This window comes from Lynx canadensis, chromosome A3 (assembly GCF_007474595.2).
Source record: "Lynx canadensis isolate LIC74 chromosome A3, mLynCan4.pri.v2, whole genome shotgun sequence".
In the NCBI taxonomy this organism is placed as follows: Eukaryota; Metazoa; Chordata; class Mammalia; order Carnivora; family Felidae; genus Lynx; species Lynx canadensis.
In genome coordinates this window covers 90,057,104-90,078,480 of record NC_044305.1, presented here as the reverse complement: position 1 = coordinate 90,078,480, position 21,377 = coordinate 90,057,104, and the positions used below count along the sequence as shown (strand labels likewise).

Below are 21,377 nucleotides of genomic sequence, written 5' to 3'. Positions count from 1 at the left end.
ATGTATCTATTACCCAGCTCTGTCAAAGATTAATATCAATTTTTCTCCATCACTTTTTTTTTTTTTTGCTTTTAGGAATTCCATTTTGTTGTTTGTTTTCATCACAGTGTTTTTTAAATTTTTTTTTTCAACGTTTATTTATTTTTGGGACAGAGAGAGACAGAGCATGAACGGGGGAGGGGCAGAGAGAGAGGGAGACACAGAATCGGAAACAGGCTCCAGGCTCTGAGCCATCAGCCCAGAGCCTGATGCGGGGCTCGAACTCACGGACCGCGAGATCGTGACCTGGCTGAAGTCGGACACTTAACCGACTGCGCCACCCAGGCGCCCCTCACCACAGTGTTTTAAAGAAAATCCCAAGGGTACCTGGGTGGCTCAGTTGGTTGAACATCTGATTCTTGATTTCGACTCTGGTCATGGGTTGTGGGACTGAGCCCCACATCAGGCTCTGTGCTGAGCATGGAGTCTGCTTGGGATTTTCTCTCTCTCTGTCTCTCTTTCTCTCTCTCTAATTAAAAAAAAAAAAGAGAGAAAATCCCAGACATTAGAAACATCTTAGTACACATCTTTATGAAATTAGACTTCTTTATAAACACAACCACAATGCCATTATATCTCCTTACAAAGTTGAGAACAATTCCTTAATATGATATTTCATCTACATTCAAATTTCCCTAATTGTCTCAAAACCTCCCTTTACTGTTGGTTTGTACAACTTCAAATCAAAACAAGGTTCACACATTGATTTTATTGGTTATGTCTCCTGTCTTATTAGGATAAGAACTGTCAGACTCCGAGATGCTGAAGGAATAAACTTTCCTGAAAATGTTTTGTCAGTCAGGAGCTCTTTGTGCTAAAGTCAAGAGCTTTCCCATCTGATATGTCTAGCTTCACAACCATAGTCTAAGCTCAAGTGAGCTGTCAGGGCCTGTGTAGGATGCCCAAGGGAAAGGTAATGCCCCTGTCATTGTTAGGACATTTGAGGCTGCAAGCAACAGACACCCACCCAAGCTAACCTACACAACAGGAGGAGGCATCAGCAGAACACAGGCTGACCTCATGGTACCCAGGGATGGTCAGATATCTCAAGGCTTGGTCCCAGGAAACCAAGCTGTACTTTTTCTCTGCTTCTGGCTCTACCTCTCTCTGGGCAGCTTCTTTATTCTCTGCAGCTGGCTTCTCCCATTTGTCCCTATCCTTGGCCACTCCTTAGCTTCCGTGTTTACATCTACTCAAGGGACCATTCCACAATGCATAGCCACTTCTCAGTCCCAATTCCTAATTCTTCAAAGAGCATTGGATTTGCCCAACTTTGGTTGTCCCATCACTGTGACCCAAATCAGAGTTATGGGGAGGTATGGGGAAGGCTGGCCATGGTTTGGGGAGCATATCCCCATGTATGGAAGCAGAGCAGACACCCCAAATATGTCTTTTTCACATGTATAGTAGTGAAGATATGTGCTTTATGTACTCTAGTCTTTGGCCACAGTCATGTGTCTAATGCCAACCAGAGCTTTAAGAATTCTTCAAGTCACCATGAGAGTATATGTGGTGGAGTATTGCAAACCTGTCCCCCCTCTTAGACGAGCACCTCAGAGATCATATCCTATCTTTGTACGTGGATATCTACTGTCACTACTGCTCTATATCAATTCATAGGGCTGTGGAAAAGTGGAAGCTCTAATCTGTGGGTCTAGGAGAACTTCGGAAAGTTGATCTCATCCACACCTTTCTTCTTTCATTCTAAAAATATGTTAGGGGACGTTGTGTTAGGTCCTGTGGGAGAACTGAAATGAGTCAGGAATGAATCTCTTCTCAAGATGCTTATGATCTATTGCAGGTGTCAACAAAATTCTTATAAGGGACAGATAGTAAGTATTTTAGGCTTTCTGCTCATATATGATCTCTCCTTCCTCTTTTTCTTCTCCTTTTCCTCCTTTATTACTACCCTTTGAAAACTGTAAAAACCATTCTTAGCTAGCTGGTCATACAAAAGCAAACTGTGAGTCACTTTTAACTCATAGGACGTGGGTTTTTTGACTCCTGATTTAGTGTAAAAGGCAGGCATGTGCTCATATACATAGATAACTAAACCCAAGGGGAGTGCTGTGATGTAGTGAGAACAGACCTCTAGAGTCAAAAGATTTGCCCGTAAACATTGTCTTTTATAAGCTGCATTACCTTGAGCAGGTTCCTTATCCTCTGAGTCTCCAGTCTCCTAACGTGGACAGTGTGAATAGTAACAGACCTTCCTCAAGGGGCTGATTTGAGGATAAAATGAGATAATACATGTAAAGTACTTGGTATAACATCTGGTGCATAGAATGTGCTCTGTAAGCTTTAGCCACCGTTGTTATGGTAAGTGCCATGTGACAAATGACACAAGATGGGATGGGAGGTCAGAGGAAGGAGCAGTCTCTTCAAGCTTTGCCTTGGAAGAAGTGGCCTTTGAACTAGGGCCTGAATAGCACAGGTGAGAGAGAGAGAGCGTCCAGGTAGAGAGGAGGGCCTTTCCTGAGAGGCAGTGAGGAGCAGGTGCCAACAGACTCTGAGGGAGACTGACAAGTCTATAAATGACAGTCCTTTGGGAGTAATTACAAAAACCTCCTGGACACACAAACAAGTGGCCTTCAGAGAGATTTGTCTCCAGAAACCTTTCCTTGAAGGAGCCAGTAAGGAATTTGCTAATAGTTGTGTCTGATGGCATTCACTTAGCTCTGGGCTCCCCCTTATCCCTGAATGAAGACATGATGTACAGCAGGATGGACCCTTCACCAGATGCATGATCTTGGGCACAGAGTAACCACCCCCATCCCACTCAACACGGCTCCTGGAATGATGCACCTCTGCCTCATCCCTGCCAGCTGACTACTGGGTACTCTTTCTGAGAAGTAGGTCTCCAGCAGTGCCCAGATCGCACTGGATAACCAAAGGCCCTTAGAGGGGACTCCTATGCTAGCAAAAGGAAAGACTTTCAATCACAGGGAATTAGTCAACCATGAAAGCATGCGGGGTTCATTCCAGAAAAGTCTATGACAGAGGTACCCACTTGTCTGGTCCCAGACCCAGGCAAATCTCATTTACAGAAATGGAAGGTTCCAGACATTTTATCCTGAGTCTTTAAACATTTGAGTCACTTAGCCTCAATTCTGATTCTATATCTTTCTGATGATAATTTGGCTTTCCCCATGCATCTGCCTGCAAGGAGAGAATGCAAGGGCTGCAAGATGACAGTACCTAACCCCTATAACCGTTGTAAATCTCATTGTAAATTTGGGCTAATACATCAATCCTTGTGAACTTGGTTAACATTAGTCAGTATCCTTGGACCTAATCATCTCTGGGACAATATGAAGACAAATTTCCGAACCTGGTCTTGGGTGGAAACAACTTTTTATATTATTTCAGATACATTTTTTTTTAAAATAGGCTCCACGCCCAATGTGGGGCTTGAGCTCATGGCCCTGAGATCAAGAGTCGGATGCTCTACTGACTGAACCATCCAGGTACCCCACTCCACATACATACTAATGGTTTCTCACACATCTCCAGGAAAATTTTTAATTGGTCCATAGAAGAATTAACACTGGCATTTGGTTTCTGCTGGAAAAGTCAAGTTCAGTTAAGTGACTCAAAGTTCAGTTAAATAGCTTTGCTGGATGATAGAGGAGAACTCACATTCACATTACTTTTAAGAAATCAATCTATTAAAGTCACAAAATTTATTACCAACTGGCCTTAGCAGCAAGCAAAAACACTATGTCTTGATACTTGGTAACTAAAACGTGGAAGTCAAGTCTTTGGACAATGGGTGATGGAGTAGGGATGAGAGAGTTACAGAATAAGGTCAGTGAGGGAGGCCATGTAGATGGAGAATTACCACAGTGTGGGCATGTACTTCTCAACTTTTAGGTGAGTAAACATAACTTCATCTAAGCAATGAATTCGTACAAATATAAGTCTTAAACGTTTCGAAGCAACATAACCTTAACATTAAAGTTCACATTCTATAGATTACATTTTTTTAATCTTTGAATTTAGGATTTTCTGAGAGGAATTTTTGTTAAGTTTATTTATTTTGAGAGAGAGAATGTGCACAAGCTGGGGAGGGGCAGAGAGAGAGGGAGAGAGAGAATCCTAAGTAGGCTCTGGGGTGTCAGCTCAGAGCCTGATGCAGGGTTTGATCTCTTTTTTTTTTTTTTTTTTTTTTTTTTTTTTTTTTCAACGTTTATTTATTTTTGGGACAGAGAGAGAGCATGAACGGGGGAGGGGCAGAGAGAGAGGGAGACACAGAATCAGAAACAGGCTCTAGGCTCTGAGCCATCAGCCCAGAGCCTGACGCGGGGCTCGAACTCCCGGACTGCGAGATCGTGACCTGGCTGAAGTCGGACGCTTAACCGACTGCGCCACCCAGGCGCCCCGGGTTTGATCTCTTTTAAGGGGAATTTTTGCAAACAAATTAACCAGGACACAATTTAATGGTGATTATATGCAAAATAAGCACAGAAAGAAAGGACCTTCACCCCAATCAGAATTTCTCCAGATTTTACTTTTATATTCTCCAGATATATTCTATATTCTCCAGATTTTACTCATATATATATATTCTATATTCTCCAGATTACTCTTAGCTAACCACACATAATGGCCTGTTCACTGTCCTCTTAAAGACCTGGGTCTTCCTTTTATTTATTTATTTTTTTTAATTTTTTTTTCAACGTTTATTTATTTTTGGGACAGAGAGAGACAGAGCATGAACAGGGGAGGGGCAGAGAGAGAGGGAGACACAGAATTGGAAACAGGCTCCAGGCTCCGAGCCAGCAGCCCAGAGCCCGACGCGGGGCTCGAACTCACGGACCGCGAGATCGTGACCTGGCTGAAGTCGGACGCTTAACCGACTGCGCCACCCAGGCGCCCCTATGGGTCTTCCTTTTAAAAAGACCTAATGTCCGATTCTCAGGCCCTTGAGATTCTGATGTCATTAGTCTGGGGTTCAGCCTCAGATGTTGGAATTTGTAATAAGCTCCCAGATGACACTAATGCAGGGGAGGTGAAGAGCCACAGATGCACTAGCCAGGGCAGGGTCAGTGGGGGTTAGAATTGAAGTCTCCATTTGAGGATGGAACTAGAATTTAGGTCTCCTAGTTTTTAGCCCTTTCCAGGGCCTACAAGGAGAACCTCCCTCTTCTTCTCACATCCTGAGTTGAGTATTGGGAAGCCTTGGCTGTACTGGTAGCTTGCCCCATGACACTTTTTATCAGTCTTGGTGTAAACTGAACAGCGACTTCTCTAATTGCATCTGTGATTGAGTTTCTAGTCACAGAAAAGGCCTCAATTCCAGACCCTCTTTGCGTGACAGAGAACTGCTTTCTGTGACATGTGACTCTTTAAGGTTCTGTTCAGCTCCATCCCAGACAGGAGAAGGGCATCTGGTGCCCTGCCCTGGCCTGGACAAAATCCCTAGAGTTCTTTTCCAGCCCGGAGATTTTCTTTCCGCTTGACCTGCTTCTCCAACTCTAATTCCCCACCTTCTGAAGCCAACTGTGGTGTAAAGATCACTTTGCAATGAGTTGTTTGGGATTACACATTAACCATTTTATCAGGCTTCTGAGTGTTTTTAAGCCAGGCTTTGGTCAAAGGCTTTCTAAAATGCCCATTCCTTTATTCATTCTGAAAAGTGGTTAAACATTTTACTATGGAAAATTTAAATGTATACAAAAGTAGTATGTAGTAGAATGAATCCCCATGTACCCATCACCCAGCTTCAGTGGTTACCAGATAATTCATGGCCAATCTTATGTCTCTACCCCCTCCTTGCTGCCCGCCCCTCCACCCACACTGGATCACACTGACACAAATCCCATACACCATATCATTCTATCTGCAAATATTTCAGTGTGTGTTTCTAAAAGATAAGGCCTCTTTCTTCCTTCCTTTCCCATTTTTTATTATGATTAAATATGGTACTATCTTAGCTATTTTTTAGGTGTGCAGTTCAGTGATTTTAAATACATTCAGCCATCACCACTATCCATCCTCATGGTTCTTTTAACTTATAAAACTGAAACCCGGTACCCGTTGAACAGTAACTCCCCCTATATTCCCCTACTCCAGCCCCTGGAAACCACCATTTTACTTTCTGTCTTCATGATTTTGACCACTCTAGATGCCTCACAGAAGTGGAGTCATACCATATTTGTCTTTTCATGCCTGGTTTATTTCACTTTGCATAATATCCTCAAGGTTCATCCATGTTGAGGGATGTGCCAGGATTTCCTTCCTTTTTAAGTCTCACTAATATTCCATTTATATATATACCACATTTGGCTTATCTATTCATCCATTAGTGGACACTTGGGTTGCTTCCACATTTTAGCTATCATGAATAATGCTGCTGTGACCATGGGTCCTGATCCGCAGACTGTCTTCAAAACCCTGTTTTCAATTATTTGGGGTAAAGGCCTCTTTCTTTTTAATACAACCATAATACCACTGTCACATATTTTTTCTAAATGACACTAATTCTTTATTTTCACAGAATTATCTAGGCAGTGTCTATATCTCGCAGATTATCTCATATTTTTAAAATATAATTGGTGCACATACTGTATTTGAGTATGTGGGGAGATCTGTCTCCGAAGCCATTCTCTACAGGTTCCTCCTCTTTCCCTTGTGATTGTTGTCATTGCTAAAGAAGCAGCATTTGTCCCATATGCTTTCCACATTCTGGATTTTGTTGTGTCTCTGTGATGGTGCTTAACCTGTTCATCTGCCCCTGTATTTCCTGTGAATAGGTGGTTGGGTCCAGGCTTGTCTAATTCCTGTCTGAGGTGTCTGCTTCTGTCAGGAGGCAGCTCCTGCCTCATTGGTCTATGTGTGTGTTTGTGATGTTACTAGACTATGACGATCATTGCTTAGATCATTCTAAGTATTTTTAAGCACACTTAAGCCCTATGATTGTGTCTTTTCCCCAGTCATTTCCTCATAACTGGACTTCACCCAAAGTGATCAGTGAGGCCTCACTGCCCTCAAGCAGGAAGGAGCAAGCATTTAAAGACTGTAAGGGAACACCAGTGAGGAAACAATGGTCCCTGTCCTCAAGAAACTTGATGTCTATTTGGGGGAAGCAGGTATCTATCAAAATAACCAGGAAACACAATTGACTACAATTAACTGTTTGTTTTAGCCTCTGAGCCCCACAAGTCAGGAACGTTATGTAGGACAGTCTATTGCAGAGTTGCCTGGGTTCCATTCAGGTATTCTGATGTAATAGATCAATATAGATCTAGGAATCAAGATTTCTAGAATAGATCTAGAAATCAAGATTTTAAAAGCATCTTAGGTATTTTTCTGTGCACCTAAATTTAAGAATCATCATCCTAAGACAGTGGTTCTTTTTAGAAATTTTTTTAATGTTTATTCATTTTTTAGAGAGAGACAGAGTGTGAGCTGGGGAAGGGCAGAGAGAGAGGGAGACAGAGAATCCAAAGCAGACTCCAGGCTGTAAGCTGTTAGCACAGAGCCCAACGTGGGCTTGAACTCACAGACTGAGAGATCATGAACTCGTCAAAGTCAGACGCTTAACCAACTGAGCTACCTGGGTGCCCCCTAAGACAATGTTTCTTAAAGTGTGATCCCTAGATAACAGCATCAGCATTATCTGGGAACTTGTTAGAAATGTGCAAATTCTTGTTGTTCCCTCTCTCTCCAAAATTAATAAATAAGCTTAAAGAAAGACTGACAATGCCAGGGTTTGAGAGACTTCAGAGAGATGTGAGGTTTCCTGTACGTTGGTGGAAGTGTAAATTGGCAGAAGCTTTCTGGAGAAGAGTTTGGCAATGCATATCATACACTTAAAAATGTACAGACATAGCAGTTCCATTTCTGAGAGTTTATCCTAGGGAAATTATGGAGTCGGGCCAAGGACATTCAATCCAGCCTCGTATATGATAAAGAATAATTAGAAATAACCTAAATGCCCACCAAGTGAGGATTATTCATATCAGTTGTCATCCATTCACACAGTGAAATACTAAAGAGCCTTTAAAATGATATCAGTATTGGGGCACCTGGGTGGCTCAGTCGGTTAAGTGTCCGACTTCAGCTCAGGTCATGATCTCGCGGTCTGTGAGTTCGAGCCCCGCGTCGGGCTCTGGGCTGATGGCTCAGAGCCTGGAGCCTGCTTCCGATTCTGTGTCTCCCTCTCTCTCTGCCCCTTCCCCGTTCATACTCTGTCTCTCTCTGTCTCAAAAATAAATAAACGTTAAAAAAATTTAAAAAAATGATATCAGTATTTATAGACATGAAAGAATTAATGTCCAGTAGATATTCTGCCTTTTCAGTGGAGTCATTAATGCAAAATTGTGTATGTGCCCATGTACACATATGCATTTATACACACAGAGATCTATAATGGGAGTCATCAAAATATCAACCACGGTGTCCTCTGCTTGGGAGATCTTTGAATGCCTCTACTTTATTATCTTTTATTGTTTCTAAAATGACAAAAGCAATATTCTTTATTTCTACATTAATAGCTAACACCAACAGAATGAGCATTATATGTCAGGCACTGCTCTGATTGCTACTGTTAATAATTAATTAATAATATTAATTAGTTAATGCTGTTATTCCTGTAGAAAACAAAATAAGGTTCATAGCTAGTAAATGATGGAGCTGGGATTCAAACCTGGTTGTCTGGCTACATGAATTAACCCAAACAGAGTGAAAGTCTCTTAACCCCTCCCCCACCAGCAAACCCACTCCTCTCCCCAGAAGTAACCATCTTGTTAACCATTTGACAGGTAGCCTTCCAAAGCTTCTGCCAGGCACTTTTAGACACATGTGGCCAAACAAATAGATGTTTGTTTGTTTCTTTCTGAAATGGCATGATATTATCTATCTTGTCAGTATGCATAATTCATCCTCACACTTTTGACCTCTGAGGGGTATTCTGTGGCAGGGATGCAGGGAATCAATGTGACGATGGCCCTACTGGAAACTGGCGGTCTCTAGTTCTTCACCTCAATGGACAAGGCTGCAGTTGAGTATTCTTGTAGACATACTACTGTGATATTTCTGCATTAATTTCCTAGAAATGGAACCATTACAGCAAAAGACATGCACACTAAATGTTGAAAGCAGCTGCCCAGTCCCCACACCAAGACCATGCTGCTACACAGCATATACACACATTGTGTTTACATACACATGCACTGTGCATGCACATCTACTAAGTTAGTGCCCTGCCTGTATCCCCTTGTGTTTTCACCAACACAGGAAGTTGTCAGCCCTTTTCATTTTTGCCAATAGGAGAAATAAAGAATGTCATTTTATCTCCAATAATGTAAATGTCCTCAATTACCAGTAAAGTTGAAAAATCTTCTTGGCCCTCTTCATTTCTTTCCAGAAATGTTTGCTCATCATTTGGGTAATTTGACTTTTTCTTATTGATATGAAGGAGTTTTGTTATAGTACAGATACCAGTTTTTTTGATGCCCTGTGTGTTGTAACAGTTTTCCCACTGTGTTGCATTTCTTTGAACTGTGTCTTATTTTGTAATACGGATGTTTTAGTTTAGTTTATTTTTATGTAACAAAATCTGTCCATTTTTCCCCTTGTGGCTTCACATCTTGTCTAGGAATTCTTTCTGTACAACTAAGAATATTAGAAGACTCTTTCATATTCTCTTCTAGTATATTTGTATTGTTCTTTATACATTTGTAATTATTTATTTGAATTGTGGTGAAATATATAAAACACGAATTTTACCATTTTAACCATTGTTAAGTGTAAGGTTCAGTGGCCTCGGGTATATTCACACTGCTCTGCAGCCATCACCACCATCATCTCCAGAACTTTTATCATCTTGCAAAACTGAACCTCTCTACTGTCTCAAATTCCCACTCCCCACTCTCCTCAGCCCCTGGTAGCTGCCACTCTGCTTTCTGTCTCTGTGAATTTAACTACCCTGGGTCTCCATGCAAGTGGAAATCATATAATGTTTATCTTTAGGCCTCGCTTATGTCACCTAGCATAAAGTTTTCAAGGTTCATCCATGTTGTAGCATGTGTCAGAGTTTCCTTTCTTTTTAAGAGTCAATAATATTCCATCATAGATTTAATTTTATGTTTAGATTTTAACCTACGTAGAATTTAATACTGTGTTTGGTGAGAAGTAGGTTGAGAGGTTACGGGTTTTTTTTATTTTTAGGTTGGTCATCTTTTAAATAACTCCTATAAAAACCCACATTCCCATAGGGGGCCCAGGTCTGCTTCTGGACTGTTGTTCATTGATCCTTTGGTCTATATCTAGACTGGAAATAAACTATTTTAAGTACTCCAGCTTTTCGGCAAGTTTGTTTATCTGCTAAAAGCATGTCCATCCGTTCTTCTTCCTATTTAGCCTTTCTTCAACCACTTTTAGACAAACTTCAGAATTAGTCAGGGCCCCAAAATACTCTTTTAGGATTTTGACTGGAATAACTTGAAGCTACCCAGTAAGTTGGGGTTGACATCTTGCAAAATGGAGCCTGCTAACCTTGCTCTCCTGGCAGCTTTCCAGGCTGTGTGGTGCTGCCCTCTGCAGGGGAGATACGGGTCACTGCAGCCACGGCTGCTTCTGTCCAAGGCCATCTCACTCCACTCCTCAACTCAGCCTCTGATGCCAAGTCTTCCAGAAAGAACAAATTCCTACACATCCTTGGTTTAATTTCTTTCCTTCCCCAAATGACATTTGCATTTTAACATGAACTTTCAGAACCAAAACCCAGAGTGGACATGTAGAATCTTCATGCCCCGCAGTAGAAGCCATGGGGAAATACTTTTTTTGTCAGAAATGCTTTCTCTGCTGCCAGCGAACCACACCACATAAGGCAGACACTGAACACATGTGTGACCAGCCCTGAGTAACCAGGTTCCAGTTGATACTTTAAAAAATTTTTATTTAGGGGCGCCTGGGTGGCGCAGTTGGTTAAGCGTCCGACTTCAGCCAGGTCACGATCTCACGGTCCGTGAGTCCGAGCCCCGTGTCGGGCTCTGGGCTGATGGCTCAGAGCCTGGAGCCTGTTTCTGATTCTGTGTCTCCCTCTCTCTCTGCCCCTCCCCCGTTCATGCTCTGTCTCTCTCTGTCCCAAAAATAAATAAACGTTGAAAAAAAAAATTAAAAAAAAAATTTTTATTTAGTTAACACACAGTGCAATATTGGTTTCAGGAGTAGAATTAAGTGATTCATCACTTACATACAATACCCAATGCTCATTACAAGTGCCCTTCTTAATACCTATCACCCATCCAGCCCATCTCCCATCTACCTCCCTCTATCAACCTTCAGTTTGTTCTCTATCATTAAGAGTCTCTTGTGGTATGTTTCCCTTCTCCTCTTCCTCCCCACCCCCCACCTTCCCATATGTTCATCCAAATTCCACATATTGGTGAAATCATGGCATTTGTCTTTCTCTGACTTATTTCGCTTAGCATAATACATCTAGCTCCATCCATGTTGTTGCAAATAGAAAGATTTCATTCTTTGTTACGGCTGAGTAATATTGCATTGTGTGTGTGTGTGTGTGTGTGTGTGTGTGTGTGTGTGTGTGTTCTTTATCGATTCATCAGTCAATGGACATTTGGGCTTTCTCCATTGTTAGTTATTGTTGATAATGCTGCTATAAACATTGGGGGACATGCACCCCTTCAAATCTGTATTTTTGTATCCTTTGGGTAAATACCTAGTAGTGCAATTGCTGGATCATAGGGTAGTTCTATATTCAGTTTTTTTAGGAACCTTCATATTGTTCTCCAGAGTAGCTGCACCAATTTGCATTCCCACCAATAGTGCAAGAGGCTTCCCCTTTCTCCACAACAACACCTGTTATTTCTTGTGTTAATTTTAGCCATTGTGACAGGTATGAGGTGGTATCTTATGGTTTCGATTTGTATTTCCCTGATGATGAGTGATGTTGAGTATCTTTTCATGTGTCTGTTAGCTATCTGTATGCCTTCTTTGGAGAAGTGTCTATTCATATCTTCTGCCCATTTATTCACTGGCTTATTTGCCTTTTGGGTGTTGAGTTTGATAAGTTCTTTATAGGTTTTGGATACTGACTTTTTATCAGATGTGTCATTTGCAAATATCTTCTCCCATCCCATAGGCTGCCTTTTAATTTTGTTGATTGTTTCCTTTGCTGTGCAGATGCTTTTTATCTTGATGAAGTCCTAATAGTTCATGTTTGCTTTTGTTTCCCTTCAGAGATGTGTCTAGTAAGAAGTTGGTCTGGCTAAGCTCAAAGAGGTTGCTGCCTATGTTCTCCTCTAGGATTTTGATGGTTCCCTGTCTCACAATTAGGTCTTTCAGATACTTTTTTTTTTTTTTATAAAACAGCTTTATTATTATATTTTAAGGTCAACTTCCCTCATTTTAAATGTACAATTAAATAATTTTTAGTAAATGTACAGATGTGCAACCATCACCAAATCCAGTTTGGGAACATTTCTGCCACCCCAAAAAGATCCCTCATGCCCATTTATGGTCATTCTCTGGATGTCACTGTGCCCTGAGCATGCCATCATCAGAGGAAGTGGGATGGAGTGAGGGAATTCCCAGGATCCTCTGCCTGTCAGTCTAGCACCAGTGTCCCAACAACATGCAGCAGATGAGTTGTGGGCCAACATCCCTCGCCCTGAGGGGAACTAACAGGTGCTCCTCCAGAGGGTGCTGGCCACACTGAGCCCCATCCTAACCCCTTTCAGGTGGATAAAGTTTGAAGAAAAGGTAGAGGAAGGAGGCGAGCGCTGGAGCAAGCCCCATGTGTCCACACTGTCGCTGCACAGCCTCTTCGAGCTCCGGACCTGCTTGCAGACGGGGACGGTGCTGCTGGATTTGGACAGTGGCTCCTTACCACAGATCATAGGTGAGGCAGGGACCACTGGGGCCCCTGAAAGCCATGGCTGCCTTATGCCCACTCTGGGTCTGTGTGGCACCCACTTGGTCCTGCAGAAACCAGGCTTTGGGTCTGACGCTCCCAAAACAGTCTCAGTCCCATGTAGAGCTCCAATGGGGAAAAGATCATCCTATCAATGCCATCCAGCAATGGAGCAAAAAGAAGATGGGCTTTCTAGTGTTCTCAGAGACACCTATTGCCATGGCAACCTGTTGCTTGTTAGAGTAAATGGATCATCATTTATCTTTAGGAAATTAGCTCTTATTTATTGGAGTGGTGAAGGAGGGAGTGGCTCACCTTATTATCCCTAAAACGTCTTATGAATTTTGTTCAGAAATTTGCCACCAGTATTTTGCCTGAAATACGTTTCTAAAAGGAATTCATGTTAGGACTAAAACCATTGAACACAGTAGTTTTGTTCTTCTCAGGGTATTTCGTTTACTTTTCACAATAGCACTGATAGAGCATAGAATTTTATATACACATACATACATACACACACACATGTACAGACATGCACCTACCCAAAGGTTGTGACTTGCCCATGTTTCTGCAGTTTGTGGCAAGCCAGAACTATTTCCACATCTCCTGCTTCCTTTAGTCACTTTTAATCCCATTAATAACAAATGAAACTGAAGACTCCCATACCCCTGGTCATTCTGTCCCACATGGATGAGGCATGTCTGTTCCCCACTTAGATGATGTCATCGAGAAGCAAATTGAGGACGGCCTCCTGCGACCAGAGCTCCGGGAGAGGGTCAGCTATGTCCTCCTGAGGAAACACCGTCACCAAACCAAAAAGCCCATCCATCGCTCCTTGGTTGACATTGGAAAGTCCGTCTCTTCCACCACCAGTGAGTTGGGCCATATGCTGGTGGGCATTGGGCATGTGGGGGCCTGTGTCAGGTCCCAGCCTCCAGGTGAACTTTCCTCGGTGGCTGCAGGGTCTTAGCAACTTGGAGGCTCCCTGGACTTCATGATCCTGGAAAAATTCTGAGGTTCTGGGGATCCCTCAGCCTCCTTCTCCAGCAGGCCTGCAGAGACTCCAGCCATATCCCAAAATTATCCCCACCACCAGAGCAGAACCATTCCTAGGAAGAGAGTTGGTTCTCAGCCTGTGCTGCACAATGCAACCACGTGGGGGGTATGAAACAGGTCCCAATGCATAGGCTCCACCCTGGGAATTGGATTCAGTTGGTCTGAGGTATGGCCTGGAAACAGGAAGTTTAGAAAGCTCCCCAGGAGATTCTCATGTGTGGTCAGGCTTGCAAAATGCTGGTGGAGATGGCATGTTGATGGAAAGAGTTCAAAAGTTTCCCATTGAACCCCCAAGAAGAGCCAAAAGCCTTGGCAGAAAATTAAGCACATCAAGGTGGTAGAAGGTTCTGGGTTCATCTCAAGTGTGCCAGGGCTTGTAAATCTGTCAGCTGTGTTACTCTGATTAGCAGAGCCTGGGTCATTAGGGAGAATGGATTGTTCCACACACACAGCTCAAACCTGCAACCCTCCACTGTTGATATTGCAGAGTCAAAGTGCCCAGACAGCAGCCTTGCTGAACATACTAGATAAATGCAGTAATCAGAAAAAAGTCCAGAAGGTTGCTAAATGAAGAACCTTGAGCAATTTCTTTAGATGAATTGTTTTAAAATGGAAAGTGTTTAGCATATAACTAGTAGGTACATAGCACTTACCATGTTCCAAGCACTGTTCTGAGTGTCCACATGTGTTAACTCACTTCATCTTCACAATAACCCTGTGGCTAGGTACTGGTCTTGTTATCCTCATTTTACAGATGAGGAGCCTGAGGCGCCAAGAGGTTAAGTTATTTGCCTAAGGTCACACAGCAAGTAAGTGGTGGAATCAGGGATGAACCCAGGCAGTCTACAACACCTGCTGCCTATTTAACAATTGTGTGTCTCACTCTCAAGAGTACAAATATTTTCTGTAATCTTGTTCAGACTATTAACTTCAAAAACAGAACACAAAACAACCAAAATACACTTTCTTCCTGAAAGGGGAAGAGATGCATCTCACAGCCCAGCTTTGTTTAGGTGGAATGACCGTGCTAACTGCAGGGGCTGTGCTGTAGATCAAGGCTGCTGAAGCCAAATCCCTTCTGTTCCTCCTCCCAGATCGCAGCCCAGCCCGGAGCCCAGTGGCTGGTCCAAGCCTACACCACTCCACCGAGGACCTGAGGATGCGGCAAAGCGCCAATTACGGAAGGCTGTGTGAGTGTGTTCTCGGCTGCTGCAAGACAGCTTTGTTCTATGTCGGCTTCCATAGACTTTCAGAGTTGGAGGAGATAAAGGTCAGGACCTGTCTAGAATTTTCAGGACAGGCATCAGGAGAAATCTAACCTTCACCTCAAACCTGGGCTGTCCTTAGGACCTAACTCACTACCCTACATTTCTATGTAACTACTCTGAATAATGCAACTCTAAATCAAGTGCTGGCATAATCAATAACAATCCTATGTGCTAGGCATTTTTTATCTTAGTCTCTACCTTTGTCTTCACCAAACTGATCATTAGCCCCATTTTTGGTAAGAAGTCTTCCTTGAAACTGAATTAGATACAAGCTAAGAACTTTCCCCCGGGACAGTCAGAGAACACTGCCATCCCTGGGTGAGAGTCTTGTGCACCACAAAGGTGGGATGCTGGCAATCACAGCCCCCTGAGGAAATGGGTGAGGGGGCTTGTGAAGTACACAGTCATAGACAGGGCTTTTCAGGCAATTCATGGGGGTGGGGGGTAACTGACAGGTAAGCTGTGAAGCAAAGAAAAGAGAGAAGTTGCAAAATGGAAAGAAAAATGAGTGAGAGGAGTATGTTCCTTTACTTTTACTAAAATGCCAAGGTATGTACAGGTTATGCCACCTGTACCTTGACCAGGTTCAAGGAATGATTTGGAGGGCAGTGTGGGCCCTGCCCAAGGCCTCAGGTAGTCTTTTCTGTTTGTTGTTAGTGACCCCAGAACCCACTTAGTCTTCCTGGCATTGGTTATTCCATGTAGGGATGCCAGGAGGCAGCAAATGGCTTTGGGGCAAGCCTTCCTCCCAGTTGTTCATTGTGTCTGAGGTCACACTCGTGCCCAATACTGCAGTGGAGACACAGATAAAACATTCTGGTGCACACCACCCCATGCCCAGGGTGGGCCCTGGAAGGCTCAGAGAGGAAACACGTCTGAATCTTGGAGAATAAATAGGGATTTTCTAGAAGCATGCAGTGGGGTGGGGGCGTAGAAGGAGGAGGCTGTTCCAAACAAAGGAAACTAACAGCAGAAGGAAGGCACTGTGAAGTGAGCGTTCACTTTACCAGGAGGGCAGGGCCTGAGGGCAAGAGGGTCAAAGCGAAGAGAGCGTACACACATATGCTGAAGAAGGAGCCTGTCTTTATGGTGAAGGTAATGGGGTCCCCTGAGAAATTTTCAGCACAGGCACACCATGATCAGATTCTTATTTGAGAAAGAATAAACTAGAGGGGGATAAGATCGAAAGTGAGAGACTGTCAGAGCAAGACTGGAGAGGACAGGGCCAAAGTGGGATGCAAGGACCAGGAGAAACAGGAAATGAGGAGGTGAGGCCAGCACCTAGGTGGGGTGGATGGGAGGGAGGGGCATTGAACAGACTAAGATGTGGAGGGGGAGTCATTTGGTGGAAGCCAGTGAGTTCCATTACCTGGGAGTTTAAGGTCCCAGGTGGGGCTGCACAACAGAGTCTGGGGCTCAGGAGAGAGGTATGGAGTGGAGACCCAATCTGGGCATCCTCAGCCCAGTGTAGGCATTAAGTGATGGGGGTGGAGGGGGTGGATGTAATTGACCAAAGATGGAGGGGATGAAGACTCTGCAAGGGATGAAGCAAAGCAAGGCCCTGAGCCCAGCAGGAGAGGATCCTGAATGCATGTAAGAGGAAGGGAGCCAAGGGAGGACAGAGTTCTAGAAGCTAGGGCTGCCACAGGCCACAGAAAGCCAAGAAATAACAGATCTGAGAGTGCCCGCTGGATTTGGCTGCTGCTGGGAAATGAGAGCTGACTTTCTCCTGCCTCAGCTAGGGAAGGAACAATTGGCCAGTTCAAATAATTTGTCACCACTGTTCTCCCCACGTTCCTTCCTTCTGCCAGAAAATACCTGACCATTTAAAAAAAAAATCTCTAACGTTTATTCATTTTTGAGAGACAGAGTATAAGCAGGGTAGGGGCAGAGAGAGAGGGAGATACAGAATCTGAAGCAGGCTCCAGGCTCTGAGCTGTCAGTGCAGAGCCCAACATGGGGCCGTGAGATCATGATCTGAGCTGAAGTCAGACACTCAACCGAGTGAGCCACCCAGGCACCCCAACACCTGGCCATTTTTAAACACTCATATGGGTCATGGAGGACAGAGGTGAAACTGGTCTTCTTTCTCCAACAAGCCCAAACTCAGTGACACTGGCACCTCACCTGATCATGTGTCTGTGTCCCTCACCTCCTCCAGGGCCTGGCACAGAGCAGACATCTCGGTCTCTGCCCAAGAAGGTGGGGTGGAGGAGTAGAGAGCAGAGTGTAGCAGACTGAGGGGTGAGAATGGAAAGGAGAACCTGCAGTAGAAGGGAAGAAAGGGAAGGAAAAGGAGCAGAGGCTAGCTCCAAGGGGCCGAGCGATGAGGGGGCAGGGGGTCTTGCTTTGGTTATGAAGCCAGGAGAAGCATGTGGAGCGACCAAGGGAAAAGGACCTGCAGGAGCCTGACTTCCCCTGATGGACCTTCTTTTCCTTCTCTCCTAGGTCACGCCCAGAGCAGGAGCATGAATGATATTTCTCGCACCCCAAACACAGACCAGGTAGTAAAGGCCTGGTCCTTGGCCACTGTGAAGGCCCAGGGTGGGAAGGTGCCTTTGGTTTCAGGGACAGGGAGCCCCTACGGGCAGAACTCCACTTCCATGAAGGAATAGGAGTCCCCAGGGAGGACCCAGGTGGGGGCTCTGGGCTGCCTTTGTGACTGCCCAGCCCATCAGTCAGGTACTCACTAAGCCCTACATGCTGGCTCTGTGCCAGGTGCTCAGGGAGTGGGGGACAGAGAAGTATGATCAGATGAGGTGCCAGCTGTCCCTGAACTTGGGATTTGTTGGACAGAAGACGACCAGCACACAGTCTCACCTTCTCCACAACCCCCAAGCATGGAGGTCGTGGATTTAAGGATGGAGTGGGGACTTGGGCTGGCAGAGAAAAGCAGTGAGGCCTGACTGTGGAGACAACAGTGCCAGTGGATCGACTGGACTGCCCACTAGTGTGTCTTCTCCTAGGCCAGGGCAGGACATCAGTTCTCGTCTCCCACCAGCTTGGCTGAAACCTCCATGAGGAGATCAGAATCCTACAAACAGGTTGAGTCCAAGTTCTAAGGCCCACAACCAAGGTACCCTGTGACTTTGCCCCTGGGGAACTCTAGTGGCGGCCACCTTCAACTGCAACCCTCATACATCTTGATGGTCCCCTTGCCTGTGCCTCCAGAAATAGGAAGAAAGGTGATGGAGGAAACCTGAAATTTGATGAGAATCCCTCAGGAGCGTGGGTGACCTCCAGGCCTTCAAGGCACCCCCAAGTTTGGTGGAAAGCAAAACAAAAAGAGTCCCTCATGTCAGAGTCCCAAAGTCTCTTTGGTGGCTAAAATAATAATAACAGCATCAACCAACATTTCAGGTCCACATGCTGCATGCACTACATTGCACAGAGCTTTTTGTTTGCATCACAAAGGTATGCTTATCATCTCCATTCTACTGATGAGGACACTGAGGGCTTAAAGCAGTTAAATAATGTGTCCAAGTTCATGTAGCTGAAAGGTAACACAACTATGATTTAACCCAGGCAATCTGATTCTAGAGTCCTTAGTTTGAGGGTGACTTGGGAAGGAATATTCTGGAATATTATTTAGAGAGGAAACCCACTTTACTATAGTCACGCACACAGACGGTAAAGCCACCATAAGAAAGCATTGCCTAGTAAAAGTCTTTCAGAGACTATTTAAATAAATATCTAAGTGGTAATAAGAATGCTAGCTATCCCTTTCCCCAGGCAAAGCTGCATCAATCTAGGGATTGGAGCCCGGCATCCAGCTCCCCCGACTGATTGAGTGATGCTGCTTCTCAGTATTTGCAGCAGCATGGCTTGTTGTGGGGTCAATGGCTTGCAGGCCAGCGGGTGCCCTTTAGGTCCATCTTTCTTTAAAACTCCACACCTGCCCTAGACAGGTCAACAGGTTTCTAGTGAGCAGAGCATGGATTCACTGTGTGCAGAGACTCAGCAGAGGTGGACCAGAGTTCCCATGGAGTTCAGGAAGTGGGGTCGGCAGGGCCCTGGTTGGACAAACCCATGTCCAGATTGTCGCCAAGCCACGAGGGCCAGAATGCCAGTGTGGCTCATTTCTGGGACACCACCATGGCGACCTCCTTACCAAACATGTCACAATCTGCAAGGGCCCCTTCTCCTCTCCTGGGTTATGGATGTGCTGGTTGGATAACGCCAAAGCATTGTTGTTTTCAAGGTCCAGGGCATTCCTGCCACCCCTCCCCTCCTCCTGTCCTGTCAGGGGGACAGCACCTGCTTGGCACACCCAACCCTCCATCTTGAAGAACCTCCTTATGAATCAGCTGACTATGCCTGCAACAAAGGGACTTTTTGAACCTTTGGGACTCTGGCTTTCTCATTTAACATCTGGCCATACTTATTCTCACTGTTAGGGTCCTTGGTGCTATTAGCTGGGTGGCTGTGAAGAGTTTTGTTTGCTTATTTGTTTAGATTTCAAAGATTATAAGGGTGCAGCCATTGCTCACATGCCTTTTCTTCTGCTGGTAGGCTGCTGAGCCCAGTCTGTATCATGCCCCCCATGAGTGCATCAGAGAGTAGCCCCTGCCTGTGTCCAGGGACATGGAACAGGAAGAGACACAAGGAATCTGTGTCTCCACTGTGCTTATGAGAAATAGGAGAGATTCCAGACAAGGAGGGATTGGGGGGCAATGTTGTGGTGTCCACGGGATCTCTCGTTAGCACTTGTCTCCCCCTTCTGGCCCTTTCTTCCTTTGTTGGCCACTTTGGACTTCCACCAGCCCTGCCCCCACAAAAGCCTTCCTCTCCATCCTCTCTGTAAAAAATTATCTCTCTGTCCCTTGTTCATCCCCTTGTACCCAAGGAGAAGCAATCTGAAAAACTAACGTAACCTATGATGTTAAAGACTGAGAAGAGGCTTGTACATGACTGTCCCTGGGGCATTTTCATTATGAAAGAGAACTCAGGAGGAGTCAGTATCTTAACCCTAGGAATGAAGTCATACACGGACAGAGTGGGAATAAGTTTGGGATGAGGGCCTGCCTCCTGTGCTTCTTATATTGGACCCCACTCGCTCTGCCTATTTGACCTTCCTGCCCTGAACAGACACTAGCCCCCAGCATCTCAGTGGTCTTAAGTCGGAAAGTCTCAGAAGCTGAGTTTCCTGGGAGTTCCCCTGGGGGTGACTCAGGGGCACAGGAGTCTCTCACAGATTTGGAGGTGGGGTCCAGGGGCTCCTGTCAACCAGGAAGCTGATGGCAAAGGGAAAACAAAGCATGTCTGCCCTGTCATCAGAATGGGCCTCATCCTTTCCACAGTCACCCAAGGTGAGGGCAGAGAAGGGAGGGCTGGGCACCTGGTGTGGAAGAGCCAAGACTCCCATCTGCTTGTGCTGCAGGGGGCTGGGAGATAAGGCCTGATGGCCAGCAAGCCTGGGCTCTCTTCTTTGACCCCTTGACTCACACTTCAGTTGAGCAAAGTTTTCCCCCATCAAGGAATATCTTAGGGTTCAGATCATTGCCTGTTCCTTCCCATCTACTAAGGCTTACTTGGTCCTGGGGTTAACCAATTTTGAGTCTCCTCACCTGCAGAATAGGGAAAGTGTTTGGTTATTTCAGTCTCTTGAGAAGTGCATGGAGAATTTTTTTAAAGTTAGGCCTTCACAGCAATCTGAAGTGGGGTGAGGGATTGAGAGCTGAAACCACTGATGTGAGTATCCATGAGTATCTTGTTTTCCCCTCCCTGACCAGCGGAAAAACAAATTCATGAAGAAGATCCCCAAGGACTCAGAAGCCTCCAATGTACTCGTGGGTGAGGTGGACTTCCTAGACCAGCCATTTATTGCCTTTGTGCGTCTCATCCAGTCAGCCATGCTGGGAGGAGTGACTGAGGTCCCTGTCCCCACCAGGTGAGGGCCACTGAAATCTGCCCCCACACCCGCTTGAAGGAAGCCAGTTGTCCAGGCAGTGGTCCCAAAGTGCTACTGGAGACACCCCTAAAATATGGAAGGAAAATTAGGGAATTGCTGGGGAAGAAAGTCTTCTGACTAGGGCAGTATTTTAGATTTTATTTTAAATAATCATTAAAAAAAGAAGCCAACAGCTGAGACAGACACCATTGGCTGGGCTTGGACAACAAGACAATGGTGAGGA

At 44.9% G+C, this 21,377-nt stretch overlaps 1 protein-coding gene across 3 annotated transcripts in view; it reads left to right on the top strand.

Moving 5' to 3' along the window:
• The window catches only part of SLC4A5 (solute carrier family 4 member 5), a 67,570-nt gene that overhangs the window by 11,490 nt on the left and 34,703 nt on the right, over positions 1-21,377 (top strand). For all 3 annotated transcript variants that reach the window (XM_032592778.2, XM_036064393.1, XM_036064394.1), the window contains 5 exons: positions 12,747-12,907; positions 13,636-13,791; positions 15,070-15,165; positions 17,692-17,747; positions 20,976-21,133. In XM_032592778.2, coding sequence (XP_032448669.2) covers positions 12,747-12,907; positions 13,636-13,791; positions 15,070-15,165; positions 17,692-17,747; positions 20,976-21,133 — 627 coding nt within the window. The remainder of the gene's footprint in view (positions 1-12,746; positions 12,908-13,635; positions 13,792-15,069; positions 15,166-17,691; positions 17,748-20,975; positions 21,134-21,377) is intronic.